Source organism: Acartia tonsa, chromosome 1 (assembly GCF_053477335.1).
Source record: "Acartia tonsa isolate MP-2025a chromosome 1, ASM5347733v1, whole genome shotgun sequence".
In the NCBI taxonomy this organism is placed as follows: domain Eukaryota; kingdom Metazoa; phylum Arthropoda; class Copepoda; order Calanoida; family Acartiidae; genus Acartia; species Acartia tonsa.
The window spans coordinates 4,897,118-4,924,427 of record NC_137260.1 but is presented as its reverse complement, the minus strand read 5'-3'; the positions used below and the strand labels follow the sequence as shown (position 1 = coordinate 4,924,427).

The 27,310-nt window shown below is 33.9% G+C and overlaps 2 protein-coding genes across 2 annotated transcripts in view; both read right to left on the bottom strand.

Moving 5' to 3' along the window:
• Positions 1-1,699: 1,699 nt before the first annotated feature.
• Positions 1,700-19,751, bottom strand: LOC145321650 (uncharacterized). The gene is made up of 7 exons (XM_080163181.1): positions 19,748-19,751; positions 19,296-19,387; positions 6,890-7,044; positions 6,549-6,617; positions 5,393-5,574; positions 4,805-4,953; positions 1,700-2,120 (listed from the first exon to the last, which is right to left on the bottom strand). Exons 1-7 carry the CDS (start codon positions 19,749-19,751, stop codon positions 2,007-2,009), a joined length of 765 nt encoding a protein of 254 aa, XP_080019307.1. The 3' UTR covers positions 1,700-2,006.
• A 189-nt stretch (positions 19,752-19,940) lies between these two features.
• The window catches only part of LOC145321586 (uncharacterized), a 41,380-nt gene continuing 34,010 nt past the window's right edge, over positions 19,941-27,310 (bottom strand). Inside the window, exons 24-29 of the mRNA XM_080163059.1 lie at positions 25,037-25,095; positions 24,050-24,149; positions 23,405-23,544; positions 22,745-22,800; positions 21,296-21,361; positions 19,941-20,112 (exon numbers count right to left, since the gene is read on the bottom strand). Coding sequence (XP_080019185.1) covers positions 19,941-20,112; positions 21,296-21,361; positions 22,745-22,800; positions 23,405-23,544; positions 24,050-24,149; positions 25,037-25,095 — 593 coding nt within the window. The remainder of the gene's footprint in view (positions 20,113-21,295; positions 21,362-22,744; positions 22,801-23,404; positions 23,545-24,049; positions 24,150-25,036; positions 25,096-27,310) is intronic.

The following is a 27,310-nucleotide window of genomic DNA, read 5'->3' as shown; positions in this document are numbered from 1 at the left end:
CAATTCTTAACAATAATATTAACATTTCTTGATCATTAATACAAATTATAATTTATATTCAACGAATTTTGTTTAAGTTTAATAAATTAGACCTATTGACGTAAGACCATACAAATCTGTTAATAGGTTGTGAAGATTCTAAGCAAGTAGAATATGTCTGGGCGTTGCTACAAAAGACCTACCCCTACAAAAGGTCTACTCTACAAAAGACCTACCCCTACATAAGACCTACTCTACAAATACCTACCCCTACAAAAGGTCTACTCTACAAAAGACCTACGAATATATATTGTTATATAAACATCAAATTTATTAATAAAGTAATACATAATCAATACATGGCCGCAGCGCTCGGGCCCCTGGCCTGCCTAGCCGCGGGCGCTCGGCCCCCTTGCCTATAACCTAACCTAACCTTACCTAAATATTGTAAAAAAAAAATATTAAAATTTGAAAAAAATCTACCAACCACTTTTTGTAAATCAAAGAAATTCTAAAATATAATTAAGTTAATGTACGATAAACATTCATACATTATTACATATAAGTTAGGTTAGGTTAGGTTATAGGCAGGGAGCCGAGCGCCCGCGGCTAGGCAGGCCAGGGGGCCGAGGTCTGCGGCCATGACCTTCTAGCATTACGATTTTTTGTAGAGTAGGTCTTTTGTAGGCGTTGGTCTTTTGTAGAACCGACGAGTAGGTCTTTTCTAGGGGTAGGTCTTTTGTAGAGTAGGTCTTTTGTAGCAACGCCGTCTGTCTGTGTGCTGTTGTCAACTACAGGCATGGTCCATGTATTGGCAGTAAAAGTTAGTTACTAATTTGGTAATTACCCCTCTTTCTATTCAGAAGTTAATGAGTACAACTTTTAATTGGCTAAAAGATTTTTAAATGCAACTATCTATTTTATATCAAAGGTGATTTCCCTTGAATTGCATTTTGATCACAGAAAAAATAAAAAAGAAGGGAAAGTTTTTCCTATGCTTCACCCCTGCAGGGAACTGTAACAGGGACTTGTACCTGCAGTGACCAAATTCTGTTTGGCTAACCTGTGTCAAATATAACCTGACCTAAATTAGAAAAAAAACATGAAAAAATACATAACTCTTACATTAATTTTCTATCTATTTTAAAATCTTGAAGGTGGTTCTGTGCTCTGTTTTTTTATGAGGGAAACCACCTAAATGTATTTACGAGGGAAACCACCTAAATGTATTTAGCCTTTACTTGGTGAGCGCTCTCTATGGACATAAAGATTTTGTTTGTATCATAATTCTTGAAATTAATTAAAATCTTTATTACAACATGTTTATTAGCAGTATGAATACAATGAATTAAAATATTAATAACTAGAGGCTACGCCCCTAGAAGCCTCTAGGGGCACTGCACTGGTAGGAGAAGGAAAAGTCAACCGATTTTAAATTTGAGTTTCCAAAGAGTTATAAAAATTATTTTTTGGGGGAGAGGGGGGTTAAGACACCCTAACAAAAAATAGTTTAAAACCTTCCCAGGACCTATAAGAAGCTTCACTGTAAAGGAGAACAATATCGGTTCAGCGGTTAGCGAGATCCTTCGGGACAGACAAAAAACGCTTACTACTTTATTTAATAATATTATATAACAATTTAATTATATACTACAATATATTCAACAATATCATTAAGTATTTATCAATTTTAGGAATAGATTTATTTTGTCAATATAAATTTTTCTTCAATCAAAATTAAGGTATTATATTGTACAAAAAAATACCCAAAATTTTAGTAAACCTATAAATCTTATATTACAATAAATAAACTTTTAAATACTTTATTTTTTCAACAACAATGTTTATACCTTCTAAATTTAACAAATTAATTTTCTTTTTTATAAAACTGGAATAGATCAATTAATAAGAATATAAAACAAAAAGTACAATTTTTTTTTAAAATTTTAAAATAAATAAAATTTTGTGAAACTATTCATTATTACTTATTTACCCTAGCCTAACAAGTCTGTTTAGAATTTTGGTAACTAAACACCAATAGAATGTGTTTGGACGGGATCAGTTTGTACTGCTGCATCCTTGTATCCAGGTCTGGCGGCCACCTCTGTACCTGTAGATCTCCAGGTAGACCCATCCTCATCCTAGATAGATGGATAGATAGGTATGAATATAGATAGATAGATATAAATAGGTAAATAGTCCTTGTATCCAGGTCTGGCGGCCACCTCTGTACCTGTAAACCTCCAGGTAAAACCATAGATAGATAGATAGGTAGATAGATGGATAGATAGATAGATAGATAGATAGATAGATAGATATATAGATAGATAGATAGATAGATAGATAGATAGATAGATAGATAGATAAATAGATAGATAAATAGATAGATAAATAGATAGATAAATAGATAGATAGATAGATAGAAAGAAAGAAAGATATACAGATAGAAAAATCATTAAGAATTAGATTTGCCACAAAACTAGATTTTTGATTAACTCTCATTGTTAGTAGCGAAGCTACTCTATAATTCACAATGTCCGTCCGTCCGTCCGTCCGTCTGTCCGTCCGTCTGTCCGTCTGTCCGTCCGTCTGTCCGTCCGTCTGTCCGTCCGTAATTAATGAATTGGGGGAAACGTGATTTTCTCGGCTCTTATAAAAGATAGAGAGCTGAAATTTTTTGACAACATTCCCATCATTAAGGAGCAAAATTAACTATAAAACATCAACTGCGATCGGACTGCTTTTTAGCAGGTTTTAGGCTATTTTTTATATTTTCCAAATTTTCCCCATATCTTTGGTGTTTATGGTCCGATTTTCAAAAAATTTTCAGTTGAAGATATCAAAATTAAATTTCCCGTCATTGTTGTTTTCTTCAAATGCTTTGGTGTTTATGGTCCGATTTTCAAAATTTTTTCAGTTAAAGATATCAAAATTAAGTTTCCTGTCGTTTGAAGAAAACAACAATGACAGTCAGACTGCCTTTTTGCAGGTTTTTGGCTATTTTAATATTTTTCACATTTTCCCCATATCTTTGGTGTTTATGGTCCGATTTTCAAAATTTTTTCAGTTAAAGATATTAAAATTAAGTTTCCTGTCGTTTGAAGAAAACAACAATGACAGTCAGACTGCCTTTTTGCAGGTTTTGGGCTATTTTTCATATTTTTCTCATTTTTACCCATATCTTTGGTGTTCATGGTCCAATTTTCAAAAATTTTTCAGTTAAAGATATTAAAATCTAATTTCTGGCGTTTTAAGAAAAGAAACAATGGCAGCCAAACTGACTTTTAGCAGGTTTTTGGCTATTTTTATACGTTTGACATATTTCCCCATATCTTTGGTCCAATTTTAAAACTTTTTTGCATTAACAGTTTCAACATATTTTTTCCATTGTTATGTGCATCTAGTATGTAATTTACTTTAACCGTCTTCATCATACAAAATAAAACAAGGTTTCGTGTTTATTTTCTCCAACAAATCTATTCTTGATTTTAATAAATACACTTTAAATCTACTTCTACGTATTCCCATCCACAATTTTTGTGCTTCGCTACTTATGGATGTTGTCATCCTTGTTTAATTATTTATTATTGCTTAGCATTTAATAGTAAATGTTATCAAATACACAAATATAAATAGATGCGCAAATTGAAATTACTTCTTATTTTCCTAAAAACTATGTTTAAAACTAATATTTTTACAACTAGAGTATGTCCGTCTGAAGGGTTTTCATCTGAAAGGATATAAACTTATAATTCTTTTTAGAAAGGTAAAACACATTATCTTGAAAATGTAGACTTTAAGCTATATGGTGGTAGTTCCTATAAAGATTGGGCTGGACACGATGCTATATAATTCGTCTATTTTAGTTAGTCTAATTTTAATTCATTTAAACAAATAAAAAGAAAATCTAAATTTTTTATTTTTATTTTATTTGCTAAAATTATATTTCATGGATGTTGTTATCCTAGTTTTTGTATAAAGGTTACTAAAAACCAATACCAAATATTTCTAAATTGTATGGTATTTTCCATGAATAAACTGGGTTAATTGTTTAAAAGGTTTTTTTTGTATTAAAAATTTTAGCTCATTTTTCCTCTATTTATAAAAGGAAAAAAGAAAAAAAATAACTTTAAAATTAATGAACATATTTTTGGGAAGGGTATCTTCACCCTCCAAATACAAGATCATTCTCCCCCCTTAAATATATTCTTATATTTTCTTTTTTAAACTAAAAATAAAAATGAAGTGGGTCAAAATTCTACCCCTCCCAACTTAAGTGCCACTAGAGGTTCTAGGGGCTTAGCCGCTAGTGCTTTTATAAAATATTTATTTAATGATTTTGTCACAGTTGTATCCCATTGTTTTTATTTGTCAACTTGACAAGTTTAAAGGTTCATTTTAAGGGGAATATTTAAAAATAATTTAAAATTAAAGTTTGTCTTTTGTCTTTAACTAGGTAAAGGTCGAGAATTTTTCTAATAGATACAACATAAAAGAACTTTGTTATAAAAATCAAAGCTTTAAAATTTTTTAAAAAGCAATCGAAAGCAACTTAATTTTAAATGAATAAATGAAATAAAACTTGCTTTAGGGATTATCACCAGGGAGGAAGAGTTTATGCAAATTAAATATTTAGTTCGGCCATTTTTTCGCTATAAAAATTACGGGTGTTGAGTTTGAATTTTATTTGGGGTATAATACATAGTAATAGTGTTTAAACTTTATCACCAATATTTTAAAATTACATAGTTATGTTTATCATAATTGGAAGGTACATTAATCTGTCTTTCATTGTCTCCTTCTTTAAGATTGATCAAACTGTTACCTTTGAAATTCCATCGTCGAATTTTGACTTTCTGTTTGGCCTTGTGACAGAATTTGGAGCCACATCTTCTGTCTTTCTCCTCCGTCTGACCGGCTCCGGGGCCACGCCTCCGTTTACTCCGTTGGTATGTTGCTCAGCCTCAAGCTTATCTAAATTAAAGAAATCATTAAGGAAGAAATAGGTGAATACTCAAAAAAGCTTTTCCAGTATGGCTTTAAAACTTATTAATATTCGCTGGATTTGAACCAGTTCTCAGCTATACCGAAAAATCACAAATAGAATACTGTTACATTTTTATTTAACATCAGTGGAAAGCTGTCTTTAAAACGATGCGACAGCCCATCTATAAATCCATCTACCAACCGTCTAGCAGTCTGTCAGATAATCAATCTGACCATCAATCAACCTAAATGAAGCATTTTATTGTTTCTATAAAAATGACGTCATATTGGCCTAACATTGATCAATTATAATGTATACTGGCCTACCATTGATAATTTAGTCTGTGTATTGCCCTATCATTGGTCATTTGTATTGTTTGACATCATTTTTATAGGCACTTTAATGTCTTCATCTAAAATACTTTACCTGCTCTTGGAAGAGGGGAGGGAGACTTTCTTACAGGGGGAACTGGTTCTGATATCAACAACTCCTTTGCTGATGTTAACAACTCTTTGGCTGATGTAATTGAAGACTTCAATAATGATGATGTTGAATTTCCATTGACTGCTGCTGTGCCATTGTTCTTGTGAACTTCAGGAGATTTTGGTCTGTTACATAACATTTAATATATATTAATCGTAATTTAATATTAAACTTTGAAGATTAGAACACACATTATTTTCTTTTAAAAATGCTCTTATTAGGTAATCTATAATACAAAGTAGAACGATGTCTGTCTGTCTGTCCGTCTGTCTGTCCGTCTGAAGCTTAGGATCTCAGTAACCGCTGAACCGATTGGGCTCTACTTTTCAGGGATTATACCTACTGGTCCTGTGATGGTTTTAAGCTATTTATTTTCCCAAAAATGAAAAACACCCCCCCAAAATTTTTTTTTTTCTTTTTAAAACTAAAATTAAAATAGTGGGGTCGACTACCCCCCCCCAAAAAAAAAAAAAAAACTTAAAAAATTGCCCCCCCTAACCAAATTTTTTTTTTAAATTTTTCTTTTAAATCTAAAATACGAAAAATTGGTTTGATTAAAGCTCTTCGGGCAAAGCCCCTAGAGGCTAGGGGCGAAGCCGCTAGTTATACAATATAATGTAAAACAATATGCTGTTTATTACACTAGCCCCCATAACTTTTTCTCATGCTTTAGCTTTACAACCTTGCAGACTTTTATTGAATTTTGATTGGTTGGTTTATTTAGTTAAGTGTCCAAAAATTTCAACCACTAATCTAAAGAAAGGGTAATATTATGTATCATAATCGGCCATTGTCTTTTCCTTTACCTGTAAGACAATATTGGTTTTAAAAAATGAAATTATTTTAAAAAAACTACAATAGATGTATAATCCAGACAACTACTTGGCGCAAGTGGTGGAGACCCTTTTCTTCTGCTAGCAAATTGCTTTCTTTTCTTTTGTAGGGACTCGGTTTATATTTCAGACACTAAAAACTAATATGTCACAGATCCAATACAAAATCGGAAACGTTACATGTAGTTCGTGCTCCCTCTATCCTTTACTTGAATGAAAAGAACAATGTAAAAATCTGCCAATGTTTTTAGGATTAAATGGATTGCCTGTTTTCAGGTGAGGATTCTGGAGAGCTGGAGGAATCAATGGCCAACTCTGCAGAAGCTTTTCTTTCTCTAGAAGAATTATGTACATTAGAAATCATTATATAAAAGTAACAGGATGTCTGTATGTCTCTAACGAGAAGTGAAATCTTCCTCATTTCAGAAATAAGTTTTTTTTCTTATGTCTAGCCCCTAACTCAATATAACTTAACCTAAACTGACCTAAGAATTTAAGAAACAAACTAAAACTAAACCTCCCTCCTTTTTTTCAATTTGTTTTAACAAAAAAGGGGGTTCTGTGCTCAAAAAAGGGCTTTAAGTTAAATTGCTAAATGATAAAATACCTTTCTAGCTTTTCCCGTTTCCACCTTGGAAGTTTATTAATCTCCTCTTGGCTAACTGGTGATTTATCTGGGCTTGACTTTGCTTCGCTACTGCTATTGCTACTATCCTCGTTAGTCTGGGATTTTTCTCGCAGCAACTTCTCTCGCTTCCATCTGGTTATGATATTTATAAATAATCACAGATAAGGAATCTCGACCACAAAGATTTTTTTATCCAATCTTGACAAGTGAGGTATTTTTGGAAAGAGGAATATACATAGAAAACGCCTATGTAAATTAGAAAATCCGCAGAAATCATATCTGCAAGTTATTTGCAAAAATCTGCAATGTTAATTTGCAAAATTAATTTCATGCCCTAAATGACTGATTTAGAAAAAAATCTTTTTATGAAATGTGTTTATCTATAAGTTTAGAACATACTTAAGGCAATAAAAATTTCTTTAGTGTTACTTTTTTCACCTTATATATGAAAAAAGCAGTTTCTCACAATTTATGATAAAAAAAGGTATAGGAACAAAAAATATTTTTTTTTCTTGATGTAAACACAATAATTGGCATAAAATCTATCATCCTAAATGTAAAAATCAGATATAGAATCCTTTTTAGAGCAAATATAGTGCAAAAAGTAACCAAGACATTTTTGCAAAGTATGAAAATCTAAAGAAAATAGTTTTTTTTTATTTTGATATACATATCAGATAAATGTATATAAAATTAGTGATCAAAAACTATAAAACAAGTTATAACTTTTTTCAACCCTATCATTGATTAAAATGCACTTTTAGGTTTACGCATTACCAAAGTTGCACATAAAAACTCTTTTTATTAAGTTATTAAACAAAATAAATTCAAATCAACAATTAGGCGTTTTTTATAATGCAGTAGACCATTTTGTAGATTTTTTTTTGGCATTTATTTTGTTTAATTACTACATAAAAAGAGTTTTTATGCTCTGCTTCAGTAATTCTTAAACCTAAAAGTGCAATTTAATCAATGACAGTGTTGAAAAAACTTATAACATGTTTTATAGTTTTTGATCACTAATTTTATATACATTTATCTGATATGTATATCAAAAGCAAAAAGAACTATTTTCTTTAGATTTTCATACTTTGCAAAAATGTCTTGGTTACTTTTTGCACTATATTGACTCTAAAAAGGATTCTATATCTGATTTTTACATTTAGGATGATAGATTTTATGCTAATTATTGTGTTTACATCAAGAAAAAAAATATTTTTTGTTCCTATACCTTTTTTTATCATAAAATGTGAGAAACTACTTTTTTTATATGTAAGGTGATGTTCAGCATTCCATCGGTGATGGTCACATATATTTTAGTGTCCACGTAAATCTACTTTCTTCCCCATCACCCCCCCAGTATAGCTGAACGTGAATCACCCCCTTTCTTATCTTACCGCAAACCGTACCAAATTGTACTCACCGTACATTTACCTAGCTTGCCTGCCAGCACCACACACCACAAACCAATAGGATAACAGATATAACCACGTGATACATAGAATTAAAAAACTATTGGTCATAGCTCCAGCCAACCACAGTGAGCATTGAATCACGTGACAACTCCAGCCTGGTGATTGGTCAATTAAACAACTAAGAACGAAATATTTGTGAACACGTGCACTAAGTAGAAGTGCATTAGTTTAAACACTACCGATAAACACACAAGTGAATTTCACAAGCTACAAGTCAATTTTTTGTTGATTTTAATTTTAATTAAAGTGAAAATAAATCCAATTGACCTTTTTCTACATAATCTCACTTATTTTTCAGAACCAATCACCGAAATGGCGGAAATGGAGGCAAGTGACAAAATTAAGGACATAGTTTTTCAATATGCCAACCGCTCCAATGGCAATATTGGAGCCACAGTGCTCGTTAACATCCTATCCAAGATCATGAAAGGTGAAAACAACTTTAACACCTCAGACCAGCTTGATAGAATCAAGAGGATTGAAGATGACCTGGAATTATTTAAGCAAGGAGGCGAAGACAATCAGGAGAAGATCCAAGCAATCCAGGACAGCATCAACAACCTGAAAAGCTCAATCCAAAAGTCTGACTCAGCACTGAAGACCAAGGTAGATGAAATGATTATCCACTATGACAATAGAGTGGAGAAATTAGAGCAACTCTCCACCCTACAGATTCTACAGATCAACGAACGCGAAAGGAGAGACCGATCTTTTTCGATCAAGGTACACAACTACGCAGACTATTCAGCATCTGGTCAACCGCTAGTGCAACATATTTTCGATAAACTGCTGAAACCTTGCCTTGCGGATGCCAACAAGCACGGAGAACTAGATGAAGTCCCTGATTCCTGGATGCAATGCATAGAATACGGCCACCCATTAGGCAATAACAGGGACACAACAGCTCCACGCAATTTTATAATCCGGTTACGCTCAAGATACTACCTGGACGCAATCTTGAAGTACAAGAGAGCACATGTGGACGGCCTCAACGAGCAGAATCTCTCCACCAGCAAATCATACGCAGAATCAGTCCGATCTGGCAAGCTCTATCCATGCAGGATAGGCATAGATACTACTGCCCTTGACAGGGATGTACTGTCCTGGCTTTGTCGACACAATGAGGTACACCGAGCATACCTGAGAGGTCAGCGCATCGTATTTAGCCTCAGAAACAAACAGCAACAATTTTTTACCGTACAGAATCCATACGGTCGCACACTCAAGGAACTTATTTCTCCGGTGATCGATGAGAAGAAGTGGATAAGATCCAAGAATAAACAGAGCCCTTTCGCACAGCCAGCCTACATTAACGGTCGATCTAATGAAAGGCACCTGCTTGATATGCTAAATCCAACAAAACAGAACCCCCTACTAATGGATGAGGAAGACGACCTAACTGAGGAAGTCATCATAGAAGGAGTGACAAATATCGAGGATACAGATAACAGCAGGAAAGCACCGGCGGTAAACAAGAAGAGGAAGCATGCTTTTACACCGCTCAAACTGTTCGATGAAAACAACAGAAGCCCAGCCGTGAAGCAGCTGAAATTCAACACTCCCGTACAGAATAGATTCGGAATACTACCACCAGAAATCACGCTGGATGCAGAGGACTCAATCTTACGTCAGCTTCCACAGGGCGGACCACTGCAACAAAGAATCAATGAAACGAAGGAGAAGATTAATACGGAAACGGCTAGCTTAACGGACAAGATGGTAGACAATGCTATGGTGAGTGAGATAGCTCTCACCCTCATCGAGAGTGAAATGTCCGACCTAAAGAAGAAAAAGGATTCGAGAACTTCCTCCGCAGAGAATACTAGAAGCACCTCCAGGAATGTATCCCCGTCCATCGATACAGCGATCCAGGATACCTCGACAGAGGCCATCGAAGAGGAGGAGCCGAAGAAGCAAAGGAAGCCGCGAACATGCCGCAGCTCACAGCAAGCCACTGGTAACTGATTAACCACTCGCGGTTCACTAACAGTTGGAACTGCGACACAATACCTGATTAACCACCCGCGGTTTTACTAACAGGTTATCTATACACCTGACTAACCACCCGCGGTTTATTAACAGGTCACCTACATACCTGACTAACCACCCGCGGTTTATTAACAGGTTACCTACACACCTGACCAACCACCCGCGGTTAAATATCTTTATTATCATGCATTAAGTGCTAAGTTAAAATAAATGCGGGTAAATCTTCATAACTTTAGGCCACCCGCGGCAAGTTATATCCACCCGCGGATCAATAATGCGGGTATTATAATCTAAGAACTCCAGGCCACCCGCGGCAAGTTTTGATCATGGCAGCATTATGTCATACGAACACTAGGCCACCTGCGGCGAGTTAGGTCCACCTGCGGCCCATATAATCAAGCAGGTCCAACCGGCAAGTTTTTACTTAAACATAGTTTCTTTAGTAATCATAGTATTTGATAATGTATATCATTTAAATGTAATATAGTAATACTCGTTTTATTTTATTATCTGTCGATACCAGCGAATAGTAATTAATATCGCACACTTTGTAAAAGTCTAACTAACGCAAAAGAGCTCTTAATTACACAAAGGGGGTTAATATTTACGTCTATAATATTTAGTTTTATTGGCACTTCTTTTGCCTCTAGCGAATTAAGAGCTGATGATTTACACTGTTTACATACACCCCAGCAAATAAGTAATATTTTTTCACGCTTTTCTTTTCTTTTTACAAACTCGAACAATTTTTTGATCGACATAATCACCCTATTAAATTGTATTTTATTAAATTGTATAGTTGATCTCTTTTTACATAATCGAATAGTTTTGGTCGACATAATTATTCTATTGATTCGTATTTTATTAAATCGTATAGTGTTTAAGGTTTTGACTGACATAAAAATATTTATTCTAACATACTTTTGCTTTTAATCACGTAAATTTCGAAATTCAGCAATAAATTAGTACCCGTGCAGGGCTCATATAACTAAAATCAATGCGTGAACATCAATACCTTATAAATTGTATAAATTATAAATGGTAAACCTTTTAAGATCTTTCTAATTTGAAACTAATATATTCTTTTTTTTTGCTACTAATTGATTTGATTTAAATTGTTTATGTTTATTCTATCTCCCTTTCATTTGATAGTATTAATTATGATTGTATCCAATATATTAGGTACCTAAGCGGCAAATTTAAATTTAAAATTCAAACAAAATCTTTGATATAGAAAGAGGGGAACTCACTCGGTCAGCTTGGGGGGGGGGGGGGAAGGGTAGAGCCCGAGGAGACTGAGATGCAATTTGACCATTTTACCAGACCCAGAGTGGTTCCCTTGGGGGGGGAACCGGGGGCGGGTGGGAGGCTGAGGGGGTGGACCAACAGGGAAACATGTTTGGTTAACCACGGTGTCAATAATATTGAGGTGTGTAGTAAATATGATTTCGAAATAAGTTTTAAGACAATACAACCTGATGGAGGATGAAATAGTAGCTAACAATAACAATAATGATGATGATATTAATGTATTAAGAGAAACGGTTCATGCCGAGGTTAGGGCCATTAATGTCGATGATAATAACGTTGCAAATCTACATCAATTAATTAACAGGAGCATTCTTGAACTTAACGGGGACTTAAGATTAGATTTGAAATGCCAAGTTCTTTACGGTAACAATTACTTAGAGTTCGTCGAGGATTTCAATTTACCTTCATGCGATTATTATAGCGAAGAATCTATAAAAGACTTTATGAATTCTACTAACACAAAGTATCTGTCTACCTTTTCTATTAATATTCAGTCCATCTTGAGCAAGTATAACGACATTTCGTTATTCATAGATAACTTAAACTCAGGGAAGTCCAAAGTAAATATCTTAGCAATGCAAGAAATATGGCACTCGGTTGATTTAACATTTAACGGATATCAGTATTTCAAGAAAAATAGGACGATAGGAAGTGGAGGAGGAGTAGGTTTTTAATAAGTAAGGGCATAGCTGTTACAGTAATGAGCGATGAAGAATTCTTTAGGGACCGAATATACGAATGCATTACCTTAAATATTACCATAAGTAATCAGAAATTTATATTACTCAATATCTACCGTCCCCCAAATACCCCAGGTATAACTAGGAATGCAGCCATTAACGATTTCTTGGAAATATTTGAAGCACATCTAGATCTTTTGAGTAATCTTAATATACCAATAATTATATTTTCGGACTTTAATATAAATCTTTTTAAATTAAACCAACCCAATTCCGAAGCCAGTTCATTATTTAATAGTTTAATATCAAATGCATTTATTCCAACAATAAGTAAGGCCACTAGGGTAACAAATAATACCTTTTCATTAATTGATAATATAGCCTGTAAAGACATCATAGGAAAAGTAGATTTATGCGGAATAATACCAACCAATATTTCAGATCATTACATGTTAGTAAACCTAATCCAACTAAAAAACCCTCCAAAGAATTCGCATAAATCTTCTTCTCATTCTAAAAGATCTTTCAATATTGAAAATTTAGAAAAATTCAGAACAGAGCTAGCGATTACCGACTGGAGAGAAGTGATGAATGAAAAGACAGACGTAGACAGAGCTTACACAATATTTATTGAAAAATTTCTGAATATTATGAATAAAAACATTCCTTTAAAACCAGTTAACAACAGAGAGCGCAACACACCGATAAACCAACATATGGACAAGGAGTTAAGAAAATGTAGGTTGAAAAAAAGACAGTTATTTTTAGCAAGCAAAAATTCATTAGAGGACGCAGAAATATATAGAAGTTATAGGAACAATTTTAACAGGGCTAATAGAAAGGCAAAAAAGTTACACTATAGAGAAAGAATACTAGATGCAGGTGGAAATTCTAAAAAGCTTTGGGACGTACTGAAGGATACAATGGGGACCAGTAAGAAGGATACACGGATAGAGTACATTGAAACCGACGGTACTAAGATTTATAAGGACATTGAAATAGCAAACAAGTTTAATGAATACCTAGCGAATATTGGTCGTAATCTCACCCCATTGCTACCCAAAATTAATAGTAGCACTTTCCACAACTACCTACCCCCCCCGGCTGAAAATAGTTTCTTTATAAGACCAATAACCGAAAGGTTTTTATTAGAACTAATAGGAAACATGAAGCATAAAAAAAGCTCTGATGACAACGATGTCAGTATATACCTAGTTAACTTTGTAAGAATAACCATAATTAGACCACTTTTGCATATAATAAATCTTAGCTTTGAAACAGGTAAAATGCCTAATAAGCAAAAGATCACAAGGACTATATTAATCCATAAAAGCGGACCATTTTTCTTACTCGATAATTATCGAGGTGTCTCATTAATAAATAGTTTCTCAAAAATTCAAGAAAAATGTGTATATATACAATTAATGGACTTTTTACAACAGCAAAGATTCTTTAATAAACTACAGTATGGATTCCGACCAGGCAGGTCAACTTATCATGCCATTTTACATCTAGTCAACAAAATTACAGCGTGTCTTGCATCTGGGAGAATCGCCATGGTGGTTCTTCTAGATGTAAGAAAATGCTTTGATATGCTAGATCGTAGCATTCTTTTAAAAAAACTAGAAAATCTGGGGGTTAGAGGACATGCACTAAAATGGTTCGAGAGCTACTTTAAGGACAGACGACAAAAAGTTTTTTACAAAGGAATAAATTCAAATAACACTGTAACGATTGACTGGGGAGTTTTACAGGGGTCAATACTAGGCGTTTTACTTTTCTTAATTTATATAAACGATATTAATGCATGCTCGGAAACATTATTAAGTTATTTATTTGCAGATGATAATTGTGCATTTTTAGAAAGCGACAATTTAACGAATCTTATAAATTTAGCAAACACAGAATTACCTAAATTATTAGCGTGGTACAGTTGTAATAAACTCCTCCTCCACCCGAAAAAAACTAAGATATTAATCTTTGGACTTCCTAGAAACGATCGTTTTTTAACTAATATAGACTTAGGACTTTTAAATGAATTCCCGGTATATTTCGATATGAATGATGAAGGACAAAATTCCCCTGAGAAAATTACCAAATTAACGTTAACCCCGAATGAAAAGGAAAAATTTTGCAGACACCTTGGAATTTTAATTGATAATAAGCTGACTTATAAATATCATCTTGACAACTTACGAATAAGGATTAGTAAAATTATATTCTCAATGAAAATGATGAAAAATTTATTACACAAACGCCATTTGATCTTAATATATAACGCATACTTGAAATCTTTATTAGACTACTGTTCTCCATTATTTGTAGGGATTCCAGAAAGTTATATTAAACCTATTATAAATCTACAAAAAAAGGCAGTGAGAATAATATGCAGAAAAGAGAATAGGGCTCATACTAAGGATTTATTTATAGACTTACACATACTCCCCTTCAAGAAATTAATATTATATAACACTGCCAGATTCATGTACCTTTATAAAAACAAAAAGGTACCAACAACTTTTGACGATACCTGGAAACTAAATAGAGACGTCAGAAATAGAGAGCTAAGGAATGATAACGATTATTATGTTCAATTTACAAACCGTTCCTATTTGAAAGCATTACCGCTCTACCGATTTCCAGTAATCTGGAATAATCTACCAGCTGAAATTAAAGCCGTAGAGAACAAGAACGAATTTAACAGGAAAGTGTTCTTGCATTTATTACTAAGATAGGAAAATAGTTGCGCAATCTCATCTTATATTATGCTTCGTGTTAGTAGTAAATTATAATTACAAGGTCAAGCAAATCATTGTTTATAGTAAATTAACAGACACACACTCAGTCTTTTAGAGTAGATGCACACGATATATATATGTGAGTACTTTTTTCTTAAAATTATTAAATTTATACAGTGAAAGTCGACGCAATCGCAATTACCTTATATTTTTCATATATTAGCAAGCTATAAACAAAGCTTATTTAAATCTTTAGCCAATAGTTCATAAATCTATAACGGCAGCGATACCTTTACCAATTAAAACTTAAATAGTTGTATACGCAAATACTCTATATTTTACCTACCAAATTACGTAACGTTAAAAATTTTTTTTCCAGCCGATTTAAATACTTATTAACAGTAGACTAAAGTTCTTCAAACGGACCAAGTTTAATTATAGAGTAGCTCTGGATCTATCTATCTAACCAACAAGTTAAGTTTAACAATTCATATAGTCGTAAACGCAAATATTCTATATTTTAATTATTAAATCAGACAAAGTCAAATTTTTCAGAGTACTAAAACACTTATTAACAGTGGACCAAGCATAATTATAGAGTAGCTTTGAATCTATCTAACCAAAAAAAGATAAATATTGTGGAGTGACTAGTTTTTAGCCGTTTGAGTCTTTATTAGTATCATTGTTTTTGTTTTATTAATCATATAGGAGTATTCAAATTAGTTTAATCATTCTTGCACATAATAGGATGGTGAATATACATATATAGGAGTAATATTTGTTTTTGTCATAAATGCATAATTAAGTTAGATCTGATGGCAAATGATTTAAATTAAATTAAAGTAAACTAATCCAGAATTTCGACGCTAGGTTCGCGTCGCTCCTCGTGTTCAGACTCGGAATCCTCTTCGAAGGTAGGGCCGTCGGAGATCTCTGATTCAGCACGGGGGGCGGCATCGTCTCCAGCTTCGCCTACGTCGGACCTGGCTCCGGCGGATCCAGCCTCTGACTCGGAATCCATGGACCAATCATCATAGACCTGGCCATCGAGGTCGGGCTCGCTGTCACTAATCTCTATGGTCGACTCGAGGTCCAGCACAATATCATACGCAGAGGTAGCCATTAAGACCGCCTCCTTGTATTCATTGCACTGAGCCTCGAGGACCGACAACTCATGTATGTTGTCTTCACGCGAGCGGTCGACAGTAGGCATTGCATCGCCAAGAAGGCGGTGCAGCCGAATGCCTTCGTCGACAAGTCTGAGTGACTCGCGGTTAGGTATCTCCTGCAGGCCCGCGCGGAAAGCTAACCGACATGCGTCGCGGAAGCTAGCGCGCAGGCCTTTCCCAAAGTAATACCAATCAGGCATTTCACTTGAGAAAACTATCGGCGGAGCTGGCAGAGGGTCTGGAACCGCAAAGGGAACGGGGCCGTCAACCTCGGGTTCGGGAGAGGGAGCCAGGACCTCCTCTGCGGCGTCGATCAATAGCCGTAGGTTGCTATGATCAACCATGACAGAAAAACTTAGTATTTAACTTAACGGCAGATTTAAAAATAACACGTAAATTTGATGGTAATCGTATGAGCACCGGAAGAACAATGATTAGCTAACAATAAAGACGCAATTAAATAGAATAAATCATGTCACGTGACATGTCCCGGCAAGCCTTTACAAATAGGTCTAATTTACCCCTATTTTTCATATTAAATAATAATAACAAAGACAAAAACCGGCCGGGTCAAAGAGCATAAATTGCGCAAAGGCAGCTTCCTCCCCAAAGATAGTCTTTTTTCTCCACCCCCTTTTATTACCACCCGGGTCAACCATCTTTCAAGACGACACTTTCGGCTTCTTTGACCTCACTGACACCTCTAGTGAATTCTTAAGTATTGCTGTCAAGTGGAATAAAAAGGGGAAGGGATGCTAAGGATGGATTTCCCGGGAACCTAGTAACAACAACAACACACGCCTATAACATATGGGTTGTATGTTCGTCACATACATTGTTGTATGTAAAGTGAATGCGTGTGTTTATGTTTGTGTTTGTGCGTAGGCAAAAGCCTCACTGGCCACCCAAAGCTCCTTAACCTCCCCAATTTGCACGATACCTGCTCTACCCCAATATTAATATCATCATTTCATTTTATTTTATTTTATACTACTCAAAAATATTCTAAATTCCTGGAAATGTTAAAGGTTAAATTGAAATTCAGCGAATTTTTCTACACATATTTTTCAAATTTTTAAATATCTTTAACAAAAATCAAGCCCAAGGTCAATTTTTTACTCTCTGCTTTTGTCTCCACAAAAATTCCAATAATTTAATAATTTTAAAAATGTCTTAACGATGCCTTGAATTTGGAGATCGAATTACTACTACACAACTCACAATTCAATTAAATTAATTTTAGTCGACACTGTGGGTCATGACTCGGTCATTGCTACATTTTCTTATTAGCAAAGACCGAACCAAACCTAACCAACGATTTCACCTGGGAACCCCACCTCCAAGCCCCCCCCCCCCCCCCCCCCCCGTCAACCCACCATTGGGAAACCAACGGTCACATGGTCACACCGTGCTCTTTGACGCTTGGATCTGGTGCACGACGCCTTTTTCAGGATAAGGACAGCACGGTGTGTGGACTAACCAAATGGCATGTCGGTCCTATGGACCATAATCACAGCAGTGATTGGTGTGATATTGTTATATTATCACAACCACGACATCCCCTATAGGCAACCAGTCGATACATGATATATGGATGCAATTATACTTTAAGTATAAATTATAAATTTTAATGTAAAATTGTAATAGTATTTTTTGTAAACGGATGGAATAACAGCACGCACAGTGTTTTTACTCGATCCGTATAGCCATATGGCTATTTTCCATTGTAATCATTGTATTCTTCTGTTTTTCCGAAATAAATTATTATATTATAAAGTAACACTAAAGAAATTTTTTTTGCCTTAAGTATGTTCTAAACTTATAGATAAGCACATTTCATAAAAAGATTTTTTTCTAAATCAGTCATTTAGGGCATGAAATTAATTTTGCAAATTAACATTGCAGATTTTTGCAAATAACTTGCAAATATGATTTCTGCGGATTTTCTAATTTACATAGGCGTTTTCTATGTATATTCCACTTTCCAAAAATACCTCACTTGTCAAGATTGGATAAAAATTTCTTTGTGGTCGAGATTCCATAACTGTGTAATAAAGGATAACAACATCCATAAAAGCGATGCTCTGAAACGTTAGGACAAACGAACATTAACACTTGTACAGTGTCAGAACTGAATAATCAGAATATAAATGTATAAAGTCGAACGAAACAAAATTGTAATTAAATCTGATGAAAAACTGCCTAAATAATGGATATTGTTTAAGGGCATACTTACATTTTTATTAATTGATTATATAGAGATGATTCGTTTTTAACAATGTACTTTGTTGTCCTAGGAATCAATATTTCAAAAATCAGACCAATCGGATAATTTTATCACATAAAACTTTGATGTTAAAAAGTTAAAATTCAACATGTTTAAAATTGACTACGGACTTTCTGGTAACGATTATAGAGTTGCTTTGCTTGCTAACTCGTACCTAACTACTATAGAAATCATCATGCAAAGTTTGAAATCGATAGGACAATTCATCGTACGGATGGGCGGACCGACTCTAATTATAGAAAATCTTCGCTTTTAATATTTTAAGGTCAACTGGTATTAATGTAGAATATACGTGGATATTATGACAGGGGAAAAACTGGTAAATTTTGGTTGCTAACATGGACATTATTTATTGGGTCAGTCTGTTCATCCAGTAGGAATGGGTAAAGAGGATGGATGGGGGGATCGCCAGCTACAAGTTTCACTTTATTATATTACATGCTAATCTGGTGTAAGATCCAAGTAATAATAAATCCATTATAAAACTAGCGCCTGTATTCCTGGACAGAGAAAAGCAGAATAATAGCCTAAAACCATCACAAAAGTAAAATCTATCAATAAAATACCCTAAAAGAATCCCGCGACTATTTGAAGTTTCCCTGAAATCGAGAACTATTTAAGTTGCAGACAAAAAAACCTTAAAGTTTTTTTCTTGAAAATGCTTTAATTTTTTTATTAATTCATTTTAATTCATATTTTATTCAAAATCTAAAAAAAATATTGAGATATCATTCCTAGGTAGTGTTTTGACCTCATCATCTTTAGTATTGTCAATAATCTCAACTCCATTGATAACAGCTGCAGGTTTAGCTTCTTCTTTCGCGGATTCTTTAATAGGACATTCGTTGATTTTTTTTTATCTATTAGTTAATTTAGAAGAGTTATTCATTGCATCGTATTACAGACAGTTTTCAAGGTATAATAAAATGAAAAATTATAAGAATATAACCAGTTTTGCTAAACTCGAGGGGCCGTAGTCCCGGACTAACAAAATGGTATAAATTTTATGATCTTTTTATTAATATTCGTGGAAAATTGTCTAAAATACGATGCTATGTATGATATTTTTGTATGGCTATGAACCGGTTAAAATCCAGCGGTTATTAATAGGTTTCAATATCATACATCACAGTCATAAGAATGTTTTAAGCTATCTTGAGCAAGAGTAGGTTATTCCCTCCCTTAAACCCATTGAGGTAATACAAACTAGGGACTGAGCTAATCACAATAAAATAGTGAGGCCTTTTGGGTTAGTCCCTGTGGTCTTTTCGACTGGTTCAGTGGTTGTTTGCAGTTATTTTTACATTTGAAAATCTTAACAAGATTTAAAACACATTTGTTATCTCTATATTTAGGGTAAATTATGTTAAATGATCTACAATCAAAGTGTTCCTTTTTGAGAACCATTTTCCGTGGCGGCTCCATTAAATTTTGGAGGCGTGTTGTACATTTCAAATGGGGACGTGGGTTCGGAGCTCAGCTTTCTCTCCTTCTCCTCTCTAAACTTCTTCATTCGCTCCTCCTCTTTCTTCTTCTGCTGTTCAATCTTTTCTCTAAAATATTAAAATAGATGTAGAATATACGTGGATATTATGACAGAGGAAAAATTGTCGTCAATTTAGCTTGCTAACATGGAACTCGTTTAGTGGTCAGTTTGTTCAACCAGAAGGAGAGGAGGAATGGGATAAAGGGGATGGAAGGGAGAAATGGTAATTTTAGCCCGCTGCTTGTTTTGTTTTATGATAGAGCATGAAAATCTGGTGTAGTAGGATCCAAGTAATAATATTAATATAAACAATCAATATATAGAACTAGATGGTCAATTCTGTAATTCGACCATTAGTAAGATAGAGAAAGAAAGATCAAACCAATCTATTCGTTGAAAGTGTGCGCTTTTACAATTTCATAAGTTTAATTAGTCAGCTTTGCTTTTAAAAATACTGGTTACGTTAAAATTTCAAAAGAAATTAACCAAATAATTTGTCTGATTATATTTCGTTTCAAGTCATCAAGAAAATTCAGTATATTATGTTTAAATGCAGCAAAAAAGCATTTTTTTTGTCTCTAAGAGCATTACAGACACACCGAATCTTGAATAGTTGTATTATTTACCTGATAGTCATAGGTCTATCCTTATCCTCTCTTGAATCTTTGTATTATTTACCTGATAGTCATAGGTCTATCCTTATCCTCTCTTGAATCTTTGTATTATTTACCTGATAGTCATAGGTCTATCCTTATCCTATCTTGAATCTTTGAATTATTTACCTGATAGTCATAGGTCTATCCTTATCCTATCTTGAATCTTTGAATTATTTACCTGATAGTCATAGGTCTATCCTTATCCTCTCTTGAATCTTTGTATTATTTACCTGATAGTCATAGGTCTATCCTTATCCTCTCTTGAATAGTTGTATTATTTACCTGATAGTCATAGGTCTATCTTTATCCTCTCTTGAATCTTTGTATTATTTACCTGATAGTCATAGGTCTATCCTTATCCTCTCTTGAATAGTTGTATTATTTACCTGATAGTCATAGGTCTATCCTTATCCTCTCTTGAATCTTTGTATTATTTACCTGATAGTCATAGGTCTATCCTTATCCTCTCTTGAATGGTTGTATTATTTACCTCATAGTCATAGGTCTATCCTTATCCTCTCTTGAATCTTTGTATTATTTACCTGATAGTCATAGGTCTATCCTTATCCTCTCTTGAATCTTTGTATTTTTTACCTGATTGTCATAGGTCTATCCTTATCCTCTCTTGAATCTCGCCTTCTCAACATCGACGGAGATAACCTGCAGAATAATGAGTGTTCATGCAAGGGATATAGTATACATGGATATTATGACAGGGAAAATTTTGTCATCAATTTAGGTAGCTACAATAGTCCATATTTATTAGCCAGTTTGTACATCCTGTAGGAGGGGAGGAAATGGGGCAAAAGGATTGGATAGGGGGTATCATTATATTAACTAGCTGAGAGAACAAACTTATAGAAAAATCTGGTGCAATATCCAAGTAATTATATATCGGTTTGTGTTAATTTGAAAAATCCCTCATTTTGCAAATGGAGCAAATATATAGGGGAAATTATTCAATTGATAAGATTTTACATGGGTTTAACAAAAATTAAGATACTAATGATGCATCACTTGTAAAATAAGGGTTGCTACACTGAAAGCAAAGAACTAGAAGAGTAGATGCATTGTCTTAAAAATAATATTTATTTGGTTTTTTTATAAGGTGGGCGGGGGGGGGGGGGGGGGGGGAGTTAATGCAACCATCTCGTAATCAGTGAGCAAATGGCACTTAGAATTCGAATTTCCATCTGAAATTTTGCATGAGTAATCCTTGGTAGGTCTATTTTCCCTAAATCTAACAAAAAGTTGGAAAAGTAACGGCTAACGGCTGCGGCTCAGCCGTTTAGCCGTTTTTTGCCTATTATCAGGGTAAATCCATCATCAATTACGTAGGAATCAACTTTTTAAAATATATTTTTGGTTTAATTTATGTTAAATAATAGCAATAACCATTTTTAAAACTTCACTTACTAACAGCCACCGTCTAGAACCGTTTGATAGCGTTTTGGAGTGGAAAAGAATATAATGTGGAGATAGGTTTCGTGACTAATTTGCAATATAGATATCCAAAAAAATGGCAAAACGGCTGAGTCGCCAGCCGTTAGCCGTTACTTTTCAAACTTTTTGTTCGATTTAGGGAAACTAGACCTACAAAGGATTACTCATGCAAAATTTCATGCCATTTGCTCACTGATTACGAGATGGTTGCATTAACCCCCCCCCCCCCCCCCCCTATTTAGTGTATCAATTAATCGGTTTTAACTATCTTTATGAAACTTTAAAGAAGTAAAAAAGCATAGATTTATTACGATAGTTGAACATGCAAATATTTTTTTATAATTATTTAAAAATGTTAACTAGGCATTTTAAAAGTAAATATATATATTCAGTTAACACAATATTATAAAATTAGTTGCTTTGTCCTAGAGGATAGGAAGGAAAATTACCAAAAGACCTAAATAAAGCGTACCTGTATAGCGTCAAATTAAACCAACATTTCTTAGATATTTTGGGATTATGATACATTTTATATGATGAAGCTACAAGGCATATTATTTCCACAAAAAAACCAAGCAATTCCCTGAAGAGGTAGCTAACCTTTCTGGTTTGTTGTTCTCTACAGGTGGGTCTAGTTGGCGAGGTAGTTTTCTCTCCTGAGTTTTCAAGGATTATTTACTTTTAACTTTTTAAAAAATAGTTATACATTATCTTATTCCAGGGAAGATGACATAGGGCTGCTTATTACACTAGTCCCCAAAGTTTTTAAATATCCTTTTCTTATTCGCTGGCTCACTAACTTTTGGAATGTAATGTTGTGTATCATAATTGGGAGTCTACAATTTATCGGCTATTGTCTTATCTCTTTAGTCCATGATTTCATTTAGTGGTATGCCAGTTCATAGAGTATTGCTAGGGTGAAAAAAAAGGGAGGCACGCCTTACCAATTTAAATTTGAAAGAGGATGTTGTTACCACCCTCTACAAACCCCATACTGCCAGGGATCTAAAGGGAAAAGACAACGGCCGATAAATTGGTTTGCATAACCAAGCTCTTTATGACGTCATACAATACAAATGACAAATGATATACAATACACAGACTAAATTTAAAAAAGCATGCCAGTATACATTTTAATTGACCAATGGTAGGTCATTATGACGTCATTTTTAATAGGCAGTATAAAAAGCTTCCACCTATGCAAGTGTTTAGTAAGTTGTTAAAATGCTTTCAGGGGCAAAATTCTTTGATAATCCTCGCCTTTTTCTCAGGTTCCTCTTTTTTAGCTGTGTCCTTAGTAGCATCAGTTGATGCTTTGCTATCACTAGCTTTACCATTGGTCTCTACTTTAGTATAAACCTCTTTCTTCTCGGGGCTACTTTTGTTCGATTCTTCTGGACCTAACATGGAATTTCTTTTAGTAGTAAGTAAACAATTATGCTGTTAAATATCTAATTGGTGTTCCTAAAAAGTGCCCCCCCCCCTCCCCCCTTATTTTATAATTTGAAAAAATAATTGGGGAGATGAAGCTTTTCCCCTTTGTTTAACCCCTAAGGGGAGGTCTCCGACCCTGCGGAGCTACCCAACATCCAATCAAACCTAAACTGACCTAGTCTAATAAAACAAACAAACAAGAAACTCCCCCTCTCCCTTTATATTCATTTTTTTTTAAATGGTGTTGTCAGGTGTTCAAACTAAGTACATGTAAATCAAAACATATTTTTTCAAGTGTCTAAAAAATACTAAATGACATGCTTTATGCCTTTTTTTAATTTCCAAATTGAATGTATTATTGATAATAATAGCTTACTGAAGCATTTTTTTGACCTTAAAAAGGCTTTTGACAGGAATACATGTTACAATAAATAGTGATTAATATAATACTGATTTTTTTATTGTAATTACCTTGCTGAGCTTTCATTTTCATAATCATTTCCTCAGCTTGTCGTGCAAGATCTTCCAGACGTTTTCTTTCAGCCTCTGCTTTGGCCTTTCTTTCCTCTTCCTATACAAAGGTTCATTTTCTTTCAAAAAAGTTAATTGTTAGATTTATATATATTTAAACATATCTGTCTGCATGTCTAGTAAAATCTCGTAAACGACTAAACCGATCGTCCCACAACTTCTCGAGAAGTTTAGTTTTGATACAAGGTTTGAAAACAACCAAAGAAACTAATTTTAAACTAAAAATTAACCCTCTTCCTAAACAAAGCTACTAATTTAAAGGCTTCATTGATAAATTTTGTTATAGTTTTTTTCTGCGATGATATTAATATCAATATTCATATCATGCTTAAATTCGAAGCAATAATAGAAGAATATCTTCCCAAATAACATAGAAAAGAAACTCGGAATCACAGTTATTCCTATTAAACTAAGTAACAACTTGAAATTAAAATATTCAAACCTTGTTAATTTAAGCAGTAAAGGCAGATGTTTTGTTTTCAAATGCAATAACCGTATATTTTTATCACGTTTAAATTCTGATACTTATTTAACTAAAATTCGAAACTATGAAAATACATCATAGATACTTTAAATTTTATTAGATGCAAGAATCAAACAGCCATTGTGTCAAATATTTGAACCCTTTGAGGCCGTTTCTGATTAAAGTCAGATAAATTAAAACTATATTGAAGCGGTTTTGTAGTGTAAGGTTAGGAATTGTAGATAAGGATTAAAAATAGTTATTTATTGCATCGTATTATAGACAGCTTTCCGAAAATTAAAAATAAAATAAAAATTATATGAAACAAAACTGTAATTAATTTAATTTTTTATGGAATATTGTCTATACATAATACAATGCTATACATGATTTTTTAGCATGGCTGAGAACAATTTTCTAATCCAGCGGATATTAATCTAAGCCATACTGAAATAAAATATTACCGAAACTTTGTCTTTTGTGGGAATAGGAATTTCAGGAGTAGTTTCTTTCTCAATTACACCTAAAAACAAATATCATTACAAACTTATATTTAAATTTAATATGGATATATAACTATGGATATAGGATATGTGGAAATTATGTTAATTTAGGTTGATAATACGGACCTCATTGTTGATCCAGTAGGAGGGGAGGGGATGAGGTAAAGGTGGGTAATGGGGGGTATCGTTATTTTAGCCAGCTTGGATTAGCATTTTATTAGAGTACATGACAATCTTGTATAACAACCAAGTAAATATACATCGATTAATACATACAAAATAAATATACTTTGCAATTAAATCTTGAAAATGATAATGAAGTATTTTTGATGTTTATAAAAAGCTTCTAAAAGTGATCAATAATGAGTTTTGGTATGAGATAAATCTATTTGGGATTATTTTTTGGATAACCATTATATTTTACAATGTAAAAGATCTTGTTTCTTTTTTTGTTGATATAATTATATCAATAATATAGAGATCATGGAAAGAAAACGAAGTAGCGGGTATTGTCATATTCTCACAGTAGCTTTTCTCCTGTTTCTAGCCCCTGTGGGTGGCCTTAACCCTGCGCGGCAATTGTTAACATTTACCTAACTTAACCTAACCTAACCAAAATGACAAAAGCTACTGTGAAAATATTACGAAGCTCGCTTCTTCGTTTTCTTTCCATGATCCTAATATGGCAACGATGACATAATGATACTACTATTTTAATGCAATATAGTCGATGTGATGATTATAAAATTACATTTCAATATTATCCACCAAATATGAGATAAGGGTATGTCTTAACCTCTTTTCGAGGAAGCTTTGTGTTTATCAAGTTCGAAATTAATTCCTTATCATTATCCTAGAATTAAGCGCAAATGTCGTCTTTTTTGACTTTCCTTTCATAATGTGACGCGGCATGGATTGTTTATATATTTTGATGCGCACGTTCGTTACTTTTGAATGAGATATGAGTGTGTGAAGATTTCGGAGAACAAAATTGGGCCTATCATTGGTCTCATAGTGCGTGAACGACCCTAGTATACCAGGGATTTGAAACCATAAGAACTTCAGGTAGAATTTGTTAATTTTATTAAGAAGAATGGTGTATAGGACGATTATATGTAGTTTTAAAAAGGCTTTAGCCAGCTAAACATGAAACTTAATAATGATTAATATATGTTTTAGTATTTTTTATGTGCCTTTATTTTTGCATTTAACAATGATTTATTAAACCAAATAATTTTCCTTTAAAGCCAAAGTTTCCAAAGATTCTTAACCGTAGAGAAAAATGATTTTTAAAAAGCAATTAAGATTACGTGGTTATAAATAACTGGAATTATGAACTAATTGATTTTGTAATTTCAGGACTTTGAAATAATTTCATCAATAAATCTATAATCAAACCTGCTGTTGAAACTTGATGGTTCCTGGTATTGGGGGTTTGTATGTTCGCCAACAGATCTCGAGAACTTCCCGCTAATTCGGAAGTCATACTCAACCAAAGTGTCATGGTTGAGACAATTTCAAAGTATCTGATGAATAGGCGTTAGCATTCATCAAGAGATCAATAGCATCCAGTGAATTATTGATGCAATAAACTGTGACAATTTTTTCTGTGAAATAAGTACCTAGTGAATCAATATGCCACTAACCAAAAAGCAGAAAATTGAGCGAGCTATCGCTATTGGCAGTGAAAGGCTAGAAGTCTTTGACGAACAGTTAAAAGTGTTTTATGACAATCTAAAGGCCTGCCAAAGTTTTAGTTCATGTGAAAATGTGAATGTAAAATCAATTCGTGACATTTTTAGTGAGGTCAAGGACCAATCTGACCTAATAAAAAGTCTAAAACCTGCCGTGGAGACTAGTGAGCTGCGCGAGTTCAAGCGTGATTTGGATGAAGCTAGTGAGCAGAAAACTGTTGCAGATAAAGTTTATGCGTCGTTGGAGCAGTGTACAAAAATTCTGTACTGGCTTGACAATGATTCAGACGACGCGAGGTCAAGCACTGTCGCCAGGAACCTCGACGTCATTGAGAAGGTGAAGATGGACATGGGAGTGCTTAAAATTTCCGTGGAGTTGCGCCAAGAAGTACGTGATATGTACCGAAGGCTTAGAGAGATGGAACGTCGTTCATCTAACCTGGATGAGAGTGGGACACCTGCCATGCTCTCCAGAAGTATGTCTGCCGTGGATATTCGGAGTTCCAACCCGCAGTATGGGCGCTGGGACAACAGTTTGCTG